Genomic DNA, 11286 nt, shown 5'->3' with positions numbered 1-11286 from the left:
GCCAGCTACAGTTCAGCAGACGACACATTTCACCGTGTTTCTCCTGACGCCGTCTCTCCTGTGGCTATCCGGCGATATCCTTTTCATTGCTCATTGTATTTTGTGTATTATTTGTACGAGCGTTGTTCTAATGCCTCATGTTAAGACCTGCGCCACGTGCGGATGCAAGCTGCACGAGGCGGACGAACACGCTAGCTGCATTCCATGCCTGGGACTTCACCACGCGGAGAATGCACTGTCTGCCGGCGGATGTGCGGCCTGCGAGAGCATGCCGATCTCCGTGCTGCGAACTCGGCTAGCCCTCTCCCGTGACGGCGACGCCGCCTCTCCCGCGCTTCCTTTTCCGGCCCTACTTCAGCCAAGGAAGAAGAACGGCCGCAGCCAACGGCAGCCGGAGAACATGGATGTTAGTGAACGCACGCCGGCCTCGTCCCCGCGTGCCTCACTCTCTCCAAACCGTTCATCTCCGGTCCTGTTCGAGGGAGATCAGCGCCCCCCCCACGTGGCGGGCCTTGTCTCCTTCGGCGGGCCTAGCGAGCACGACGACAGCCTGTCTATCGCTGCGTCTGAGGAAGAATGGCCGGGCTCTTTCGACCCCGCCATGGCTTCCCAGCCGACGCCCAACGCCTCAGCTACCAGGACTAACTCCGACGCGGAAATGCTTCGGATCCTGACGCAGACCGTAGCGGACCTCGAGCTCGAGTGGGCCGCGCCCGCTGAACCCCCTCGAAGTCGGCTGGATGGCTGGTTTCTGCCAGGGCACCAACAGGCCCCTCGTCACAAGCCAGCGCCATTTTTTCCTGAGGTACACGAGGAGCTTACCAAGGCCTGGCGCACTCCTTATTCTACACGAGGCCCCGCAGTTTTCGCGACGCTCTCCTCCGTGGACGGAGCAGCGGAAAAAGGCTATGAGTCGTTGCCGCCTCTCGAAGAGGCGTTGGCCGCTCATCTCTGCCCGAACACAGCTGCTAGCTGGCGAACTAGAGCTGTGCATCCCAACAAGCCGTGCCGTAGCACTTCAGCCCTCGCCGGGCGCGCGTATTCCGCCTCCGGTCAGGCTGCATCGGCCCTGCACACGATGGCCGTGCTGCAGGTTTACCAGGCCAAACTCCTCCGGTCTATGGACGAGGCTGGCCCGGACCCTGAGGCTTTTCGGGACCTTCGGAGCGCCACAGACCTGGCCCTGAGAGCTACTAAGGCCACAGCGCAGGCTATCGGGAGGAATATGGCGAGTTTGGTCGTGCTCGAGCGCCACCTCTGGCTTACCCTCACTGACATTAAGGACGCGGAGAGAACAAAGTTCCTCGACGCCCCAGTATCCAGCACCGGCCTCTTCGGCCCGGCAGTGAAGGGGTTCTCAGAAAGATACACCGAGGCACAGAAAGCGTCCCAGGCCATGCGTCACTTCCTGCCTAAGCGCTCTAGCTCGGCGTCAAGTGCTCACAAGCTAGCCCCGCCGACGCTTCGGCCAACAAAGCCCACGAAGCAGGCCTCTCAGCCCCGCCCTGCGGCTGATGCCCAGCGCCAGCCGAGAGCAACCAAGCGCTTCCCGCTTCCCCGACGCCAAGGCCCCAGACCAAGCGCCGCGCCTCACACAGCGCCGCCAAAGTCGTCCTAGCATGCAGGGGAAAGAGAGAGGGCACGGGTCCCGCACTCGCCGGACCACCCTCGAAGAAGTCAACAAAACTTCCCACAGCCCCTTGTTCAGTTCAGGTGGCTGGGGATTTTATTACTGCAAACAGGCCCGCAACAGTAAGCGCGTTCTTGCAAACAAACGCCGTTTTCACGGCGACCCATATAAAGCACAAAAAGAGTATGTTTCACAAACACAACACGTGGGTTCACGGTCCCCCTTCATCAGGCGGCCCCTCCCCCGTTATAATACTGCCTTCCCTACACGCAAATGCTTGTACAGTCAGTCCAATACTCAATGTGTGCACAAATCACAATATAAGGGTATCAGGTCCCCCTTCACTAGGCGGCCCCTCCCCTGTTGTAACACTGACTTCCCCACACGCGAATGCTTGTACAGTCAGTCCAATACTCAATGTATGCACAAATCACATGATAAGGGTATCCGGTCCCCCTACATTAGGCGACCAGCCCCAGTCAGTGTGTCAAGCCCTAGCCACACGTGTTCTAGCCTGGCAAGCTATCCCCGGTGTGTCGAGTTGGGTCATAAACACTATAAAGCGAGGTTACTCGCTCCAATTCGCTCGCAGACCCCCGAAATTTCAGGCGGTTCTCGAGACTTCGGTGAGAAGCAACGTGGGTCACGTGCTTCGCACAGAAGTACAGAATCTATTAGCAAAAGGGGCGATAGAATTAGTCCCCCCCGCGCTGAAACACATGGGTTTTTACAGCCGCTATTTTCTGATTCCGAAAAAAGACGGCGGTCTCAGACCCATTCTAGATTTGAGACATTTGAACAAAGCTCTCATGAGACGGCCGTTCAAAATGTTAACTATCAAACATATCCTCGCGCAAGTGCGCACGGGGGATTGGTTTGTCACAATGGATCTGAAAGACGCTTACTTTCACATTCAGATAAACCCTCGTCACAGGCCATTCTTGAGATTCGCCTTCGAGGGCCAAGCTTATCAATACACCGTTCTGCCGTTCGGTCTATCGTTAGCACCCCGTACATTCACGAAGTGTGTGGATGCAGCGCTTTCTCCTCTGAGACATCAGGGAGTGCGTGTGTTAAATTATCTCGACGACTGGCTGGTGCTGGCACAGTCGAGAACCGAGCTATTAGCTCACAGGGATTTGATTCTCAGCCATCTAAAATGCCTGGGTTTCACAATCAATGTTTCAAAAAGCAAACTAACCCCCAGCCAGAGTGTGATCTTTCTGGGTACAGTTTTAGACTCGAGAGCGATGACAGCGCGACTCACACCAGAGCGCGCGCTCTCAGTGCGAGCGCTTACAGGCACGTTCAGAGCGCGCGAGCACGCGCCACTGAAGAAATTTCAGAAACTGCTTGGTCTCATGGCAGCAGCATCGCCAGTACTCCGCTTGGGATTACTGCGCATGCGCCCGCTGCAGCATTGGCTGAAACGACGTGTGCCAACTCACGCCTGGCAGTCAGGCAACTTGCGCGTTATGGTAAATCACGGTTGTTTAAGAACCCTGATTCCCTGGCGAGCGCAGAACTGGTACCACGAGGGGGTGACAATGGGAACAATTTCCAGAAGGAAAATGGTTCTTACAGATGCGTCCAACCTGGGTTGGGGAGCGCTGCACGAGGGCATGCCTGCATCCGGCCTCTGGTCGAGCACGGAGCAGAGCTTACATATCAACTGTCTGGAGATGAAAGCAGTTGGATTGGCCCTGAAAGCATTTCTGTCGAACCTCAGGGGTCACCACGTTTTAGTCCGCACAGACAATATATCAGTGGTGGCCTACATAAATCGCCAGGGGGGCATCAGGTCAGGAAACCTGCATGCGATGGCGAGAGACCTCCTCTTATGGGCACAAACCAACCTGAGCTCTCTGAGAGCAGCGCATATACCGGGCATCCAGAATGTGGGCGCGGATATGCTTTCACGGGGCAACACTCCCCTCGGCGAGTGGTCCCTGAACCCACAGACGGTCAGTCTGATATGGAAGGTGTTTGGCGAGGCCGAAGTCGACCTGTTCGCCTCGAGAATCAACACCCACTGCAAATTGTTCTTCTCGAAGGACAGGGACGCGCTGGCCCATGTCTGGCCCAACCGTCCCCTTTATGCCTTTCCCCCCGTCTCGATGATTCCACAAGTCATCAAACGGGTCAGAGAGAGCGGGTGCCCAGTCCTTCTGGTGGCCCCTCTCTGGAAAACCAGACCGTGGTTCCCGGAACTGGTTCAGTTATCGGACACAATCCCATGGCCTGTCCCACTGAGGAAAGACCTCCTCACACAGGCGAACGGGACATTGTGGCATCCGAGACCCGATTTATGGGCCCTCCATGTGTGGCCCCTCAACGGGTACCCAAAGACCTTCCTGAGAAGGTCTTAAGCACTATATCTGAAGCCAGGGCCCCGTCGACTCGGCGCCTTTACGCTTCGTAATGGTCAGGTTTTTCCAGCTGGTGCTCGAAAAATCAGGCTGACCCAGAGTCATGTGAGATATCTGTAGTTCTCTCATTCTTACAGGAGCTGCTGGATGCGGGTCGCTCCCCGTCCACGCTCAAAGTGTATGTGGCAGCCATAGCAGCACATCATGTTCTGGTGGCTGGCCAGTCACTAGGAAGAAACGACCTGGTCGTCAGATTCCTTAAAGGTGCTAGGAGAATGAACCCCTCCAGACCTCCATCTGTGCCATCTTGGGACCTCTCCACGGTCCTGGGGGCTCTGAAAGGTCCACCTTTCGAACCGCTCCAATCGGTTGATCTAAAACCCCTCTCGCTGAAGACCGCTCTCCTTATGGCTTTGGCATCTATCAAGCGAGTGGGAGATCTGCAGGCACTCTCTGTGAGCCCTGCATGTTTGGAGTGGGGTCCAGATGACTCCAGAGTCGTCCTCAAGCCCAGACATGGTTACGTTCCTAAAGTGCTCTCAACACCGTTCAGAGCACAGGTGGTGACGTTATCAGCCCTCCCTCCTTCTGCAGAGGATGGAGAGGTTAATCTTCTCTGCCCTGTCAGAGCGCTGAGAATCTATCTGGAGCGTTCTGCGTCTTTTAGACAATCAGAACAGCTTTTTGTCTGCTTTGGTGGTAGATCCAAGGGGGATCCAGTCACTAAGCAAAGACTGTCTAGATGGATAGTGGATGCTATTTCTATGGCTTATACCGCAGCGGGTCAAGTTTGCCCTATAGGCGTCAAGGCCCATTCAACCAGAGGTATGGCCTCGTCATGGGCTTGGTCATCTGGCATTCCCATTAGTGATATTTGTGATGCGGCCGGCTGGTCCTCGCCTTCCACATTTATGAGTTTTTATAATATGGAAGTGCCTTCCCTGCAGGCGAAGGTGCTTTCGGTATGATTAAGACCCGTTGGTGGCCGGTCTTGTCATATATTACTGTGCACAATCACATTCACATATATACATGAAACCCGCTGCTGGCCGGTTGTAGTTCATGCATAAACCCGCTGTGGCTGGTTATATTTATATATATATAAACCCGCTTTTGGCCGGTTATATGACATATATAAAACCCGCTTTGGCCGGTTATATGACATATATAAATTCCATACATATATAAAACCCGCTTCGGCCGGTTATATTCCATAACAGATATCAACCCGCTTTAGCTGGTTAAGATTTCATATATAAACCCACTTGACTGGGTATATGTTCGTATACTAATAACCCCGACAGAGTCTGGGTTCATTGGTGTAGTATATTGGGTATTTCTACTGATGTATACTACTGAGACCTGACGGTGTCTGGTCTATTTTTACATAAATTATGCGGTTATGGCTTGTTCTGTACGCTCAGGGGTCCTGAGTTGCAGTGACAGCCAGTTACTCAGTGCGGCGTTTTGCATGGCGTCCCCACTGCGTATAGCTACGCAATACGAAGTGACCGTTCGAAAGGGAACTACTCGGTTACTCACGTAACCTCAGTTCCATGAGTTAGGGAACGAGTATTGCGTAGCCAGCCGCACTATGGTAACATGGCAAGTTGTCGCTTCAGTCGTTAAACCTGCTATAATGGCGAATTCGGGGGCTATTATAGACTGAGGTCACGCCCCCTTGGCGGGCTCTGACGTGTATGACGCAGAGTGTTCTCATTGGTCGTACGTCAGAGGCGCCCGCGCCATTGGATGTGCAGTTGCCGCAGCGCAGCCTATGAGCGAGCCAGACGCTCATGTTCTAGCTGTGCAGCTGCAAATGCGCTTTACATAAAGGCTTCAGTAAATCGAGGAAAAGGAGTTTCCCCACTGCGTATAGCTACGCAATACTCGTTCCCTAACTCAGGGAACTGAGGTTACGTGAGTAACCGAGTAGATTGTTGTTTACTTTGAGTGACATTTTGGTTCAAAATCATACTAATTAATTGCAACCCTAAATGGTCTCTGATTGAAAGGGGTAAATAAAAAAATACAATTAACTGGCATAGAATCCTGCTGTACATAAAGCAAGATTGATTTTATATTGTTTCTATTGTAATTCAATGTTAAAAACGTGATTTCAATAGTAGAAAAAAAAATAGAAGGGTACATCAACTTTTTTGGTTTGGTTACCGACATTCTTCAAAATATCTTTTGTGTTTAGAAGAAATAAATGATAAATGATGACAGAATTTTCACTTTTAGGTTAACTATTCCTTAAGTTAAACAAATATTGATTTTATGTCTATTTTGGTCGATTTTTCATTGTTGAAATTACATCATTTCAGTGTACAAACCTGATTAAAAATGTATGCTAAATTTCAACTTTGATTCAATGATAATTTGGTTGACTCTCTCTGTCTCTCTCTCTGTCTGTCTCTCTCTCTCTGTCTGTCTCTCTCTCTCTCTCTGTCTGTCTCTCTGTCTCTCTCTGTCTGTCTCTCTCTCTCTCTCTGTCTGTCTCTCTCTCTCTCTCTGTCTGTCTCTCTCTCTCTCTGTCTGTCTGCCTCTCTCTCTCTCTCTCTCTGTCTGTCTCTCTTTCTCTGTCTGCCTCTCTCTCTCTCTCTCTCTCTCTCTCTCTCTCTCTCTCTCTCACTCTCTCTCTCTCTCTCTCTCTCTCTCTCTCTCACTCACACACACGGTACATCTGTCTTTGTGAAGACATTCACTGACACAATGCAATCAGTAGCCTACTACCCATCACAACTAAGTGCCTAACCTGAACCCTTGCCCTAAACCTACCCTTAACCTAATTATAATCCCTAAAAGCAGGTCTTGACCCACAAACAGGCCTTTAAATGGCTCTCATAAAGTGAGGACCAGATAAAATATCCGCACTTTCCTCTTTTTGGTCTCACTCCACTAGTTGGTCTAACCAGGCCTCGCAAAGATAGTTGAGCAAGTACACACACACACACTTTTCGTGTTGTTATAATGAGAAGAAAGAAAGATGTTTTTTTTCAGGGTGATTCATTAATAGGCTATACTGTATTGTAACGTTTTTAGAACCCTACAGGTCGCCTGCAAATTCCCACGCTTGCTCAATCATTTTGCAGCTCATCATGACGCAAATGAACTCTAAGGACAAGCTGCTACACTCACATTTCCCCACCGTCCACCGAGACTAAAGACGAGCAAATAAAAGCAGACATTTATTTAATCGACGCAGTACACCATTAACCCAGCAAGGAATGTTTGAATGTCAGCAATAAAGTGCTCCTTTTTCGAATCGATTCTTTCGAACACTTGCATTTTAGAACACGCTATGCATCAGCGTTTGGCGAAATCTAATTAAAACATAGCGATAAACGTCATCATTTCACTAACACGTGCTTTTGGTGATGATTGAACAAAGTGAAAGTTTGACCTGGTTCATTGTGAAGAATCGTTAGAACCGATTCGTTAAAGTGAAACTCACCTAATGTGTTAGTGCTGTGAACCTCTGACACGAGCGAGCTTTTTTTGTGAGAGAGTACTAGTAGAGGATGTGGGAGGAGTTGACGTCTTCTAAAAACACTTCGAGCACGGTCGACCTCCCTGACATGTTTTTACACCGACTTACTGTCCGTGGGAATGAAACCAAGTGCGTCTCCACTATGTTTATTGTCAAGACTATCACTCTATTTAACATGGGCAGAAGACTCGTTTAGGTTTGTCCTTCGTCACTACCGGAACAGTTAACACCCTGTTTGGGATTTATTTGGATACTTGGAGAATTGTAGCGATTGTCTAGATGGAAGAAGAACCGCTTCTTACGGGCAGCATTAACCAGAGCTCAGGAGATTATGGATCTCATGATAGTGATCTACATCAACATAAAGATTCATCAAGATCAAGACTGCTGTCCTATTCAGTGACTGATGATAGTGAAGAGCAGGGTATGTATTTATTCCGTTTATGACCTGAGACAAGTGTCCTGGAGTAGGCTATAACACATTTCCATAACATCAGGCTTATCTTCTGTCCAGGCTGGTGTCATATTCACCTCACCTTTCTGTTTTTGCGGTCAGACAAACACACCATTGTCTCCTATTTACTGAGTTGCTCTTTCAGGTCACTTTGACTTCAAAAATGCTGTTATTGCGTTCTAGCATGTATCAAATTACAGAGATTAAACTCATGTGGCAACAGTTTCATTCTCAGTACTCTTAGTACACTGGATATGTTTTGCAATATAAAACTCAAACTGTATGTCAGGCTATCCTGAGTTTTAAGCTGACTGGTTATGTTTTAATCTGTGGTTTCATATACACCCAGTACAAAGTCAAATGAAACTTTCAGTGGGCACAATAGCGTTATCACTCAAGGTTAGGATTTGCTGGCTCATATCCTTGTTGAGAAGCTCAGGTTTGGCAAGAGATTCCTGGATATCCTGTGACATTCGTGCTTTTAGGACCTGAAATCTGAGATATACACTGCATTCAGATGATATATATAGCTATATATAACAAACTCAGAGTGCAGGTAGCCCTACCGGACATAGGAAGATGCAGTAAATTTCGCACCTGTGGCCAGTTGGATAAAATGTCTTGAAAGTTAGTCATCTATTTTTTTTTTCTTCAAGACTGGTCATAACTTTTTTAAAGTCAGTTACATGAAACAGTAGATTGGTCTAATTCGAAGCTGAAAAACAAGACTAGTTACTCCTGGGCAAACTTCTAGTTGGTCAGACCTTCTTAAAGGTGCAGTAAGCAATTTCTGAGAAACGTTGTTGAAAGTGGATCGAACTGAGCGCCACAACACAATTGTAGCCACTCACCAGTATGGGGGTGTGTCCACTCATGATGGAGGAGAAAGTGAGCCAATCAGCAGTAGGGGCTGTGTCCACTCATGATGTGGGAGGAGAAAGTGAGCCAATCAGCAGTAGGGGGTGTGTCCACTCTTTATAGGGGATGAGAAAGTGAGCCAATAAGCAACAGGGGGCATGTCGACTCATTATAGGGGGAGAAAGTGAGCCAATCAGCAGTAGGGGCGTGTCCACTCATTATATTGAAAAAGCATCCTTTTCTCTCCATTTTGGCCTTCCGTCCACATTTAGTTTTTTTTATATTTGTCAACTAAGATGGAGCTTTTTGAAAACGCTCTCCCAAATAGATCAATAGGAAAACGCTGTTTTCGTGTTGTAGTCTGGACTGTGAAAACAGAGAAATTTGAAAACGATGACATATGTTTAGTCATGTGACTCATTTTGTACCCATAAATATCTATGGTTATACTGGCATTGTTGTGCCTGCTATTTACTTTCATAGTGCTGCTAAAGATGTTTCAATGTGGATGAGCAACTTTTGGAAAACACTTGAAAATGTGGACAGGGAGCGTTTTGAAATGAAAATGCCATTTTCAAAAGTAGACGTAGCCTGTAGACATTACAGAAGAGAAAAGGTCAGGGGAATCTCACCAGGAAAAGAAGGGTCATGATCAGACTAGAGATTTAAGACCTGGGTTAGTATTAGAAAAACTTTCCAGTGCTGGAGCGACCCAAGCGGGACGGCCTGTTGATTGTGCTTCATACGGGAGTAACACTGGTTTTGCTGTTTCACAGAACCAGGATATGCTGTTGCTGTATTATTAGCTCTAGTAACAGGACAGTTTTGAGTGTCATTGTTTCTCTGGAGCTGTGCTGTTGGCGACTAACAACAAAGTCCTAAGTCATTTGCTTTTCATCTTTGCCGTGTTTTTCGCAAAGTGTATTTATTTTTTGTTCAGCTATGATAAAGAGACATCTACTCTTGTGTTGTGCGCTTGTGCATTGTGGGCGAGGATCAATGACGGGAGGTGTGTGTTTTGGTTGATTTCAAATATCAACAGCGTTTCTCAGAAATCACTTAATGCACTTATAGACAGTTTTTACACACTGTCTGTTTTTTTGCAACTGGCATCACATTTTGCTTTGTGAGTGAAAAATGGAGGGAATATGGGAATGATGTTTTTGGAGCAATAATATCTTTCACTGGAGTTTTTACATTACAGAGCTTTTAATATTACAGGATCTCCAATGCACAAGCACATAAACAAACTTTTTGTGTTTTCTGACACAGATGCAGATTCAGACCTCTATATCCAGCAGGCAGTTGTATTTATTGAAGATGCAATTCAGGTGAAAAAATATGTTTGCTTTTATTTTTCCACGTTTATGTTTTTATTTAAATGATTGATTGATTGATTGACTGTCTGTCTAACTTCCCTGTGTGCTCTTTCCAGTATCGATCCATCAATCACAGGGTTGATTCTGGGTCCTTACAGTTATATAGATGGTATTACTCCAGGATATGTCAGTGGTAAGCAAGCAAAAATATATAATTTTTTTTCATCTTTGGCCAACTATGTCCAATACACGTGCACAGCTGGTTTGACTGGTACTCTTAAACGTTGACAAAACTAACCTATATCAGATTATATACGAGTTTAAAAGTATTTTTTCCTCTGGAACAAACAAAAAATTATGTATGACTCATCTTGCATCCATGGGCATTTTGTCAAATGTAATGCTGTTTATAAAGAGAATGTCCCTCTCCCTAATTTCATGTGTCACAGGATAGCAATAGCTACTGTAACCAGCAAATCTTAATTCAACTTCTGTGGAATAAATTTAGGCTAAGACTATCTGTGTCGGGGAAAGTTACTGTTAAAAGTAATGCGTTGCAATATTGTGCTACTCCCTACAAAAGTAACTTACTTAGTTACGGTACTTTTTATGGAAAGTAATTTATGTTACTTTTGCGTTATTCTTTCACACCTGGGCTTGCTTCTTTGTTTTTAATAATAATGCTTTTTATATTTTTGGCAAATGTTAAGTCCCTTTCACACCAAAAGTGAAATAAATAAGGCTGAAGGAAATACAAATTCATGCATGTACATTGTACAGTAGAGGTCAATAAATGGGAAACTTGTGTTAAGTATTTGAAAAAGTAACTCAGATATTTCGTTGTAAATTTAAAAGTAATGTGTTACTTAACTCGTTACTTTAAAAAAAAGTAATCTGATTACTTGACTCGTTACTTTTAATGAGTTACCCCTAACACTGAAGACTATTGGCTACTTAAAAAAGGGATGATCCTTCAATATGCACTACTGTTCAAAAGTTTAAGGTCAATAATATTTTTTAATGATTTTGAAGCTCACCAATAATATTGTGAAATATTACAATTCAGAATAACTCTTCTGTTTTAATATATTTTAAAGTTTTATTTCTTCTTGTGATGCAAAGCTGAAATTTCAGCATAATTACTCCATATTCTTTATGAAATT

At 46.6% G+C, this 11286-nt stretch overlaps 2 protein-coding genes across 2 annotated transcripts in view; both read left to right on the top strand.

Moving 5' to 3' along the window:
- The first annotated feature begins 361 nt into the window (after nucleotides 1–361).
- On the top strand, nucleotides 362–6363 carry LOC143710852 (uncharacterized). Its single transcript, XM_077202091.1, has 2 exons — nucleotides 362–5506; nucleotides 5925–6363. The coding sequence occupies exon 1, from the start codon at nucleotides 401–403 to the stop codon at nucleotides 1616–1618; it is 1218 nt and encodes a 405-aa protein (XP_077058206.1). The 5' UTR covers nucleotides 362–400; the 3' UTR covers nucleotides 1619–5506; nucleotides 5925–6363.
- Nucleotides 6364–7208: 845 nt separating this feature from the next.
- The window catches only part of tpcn2 (two pore segment channel 2), a 31296-nt gene continuing 27218 nt past the window's right edge, over nucleotides 7209–11286 (top strand). Inside the window, exons 1-3 of the mRNA XM_077201721.1 lie at nucleotides 7209–7916; nucleotides 10077–10135; nucleotides 10240–10316. Coding sequence (XP_077057836.1) covers nucleotides 7772–7916; nucleotides 10077–10135; nucleotides 10240–10316 — 281 coding nt within the window. The 5' untranslated portion in view covers nucleotides 7209–7771. The remainder of the gene's footprint in view (nucleotides 7917–10076; nucleotides 10136–10239; nucleotides 10317–11286) is intronic.

This window comes from Siphateles boraxobius, unplaced genomic scaffold (assembly GCF_051911475.1).
Source record: "Siphateles boraxobius isolate OS27281-9 unplaced genomic scaffold, OSU_SipBor_1 48, whole genome shotgun sequence".
In the NCBI taxonomy this organism is placed as follows: domain Eukaryota; kingdom Metazoa; phylum Chordata; class Actinopteri; order Cypriniformes; family Leuciscidae; genus Siphateles; species Siphateles boraxobius.
The sequence above is the reverse complement of the archived record's forward strand: the minus strand, read 5'-3'. Positions and strand labels throughout refer to the sequence as shown.

What these genes read in the sequence shown, in the direction of transcription:
- LOC143710852 (XM_077202091.1), top strand. Translation starts at nt 401, where the DNA reads ATGGATGTTAGTGAACGCACGCCGGCCTCGTCCCCGCGTGCCTCACTC.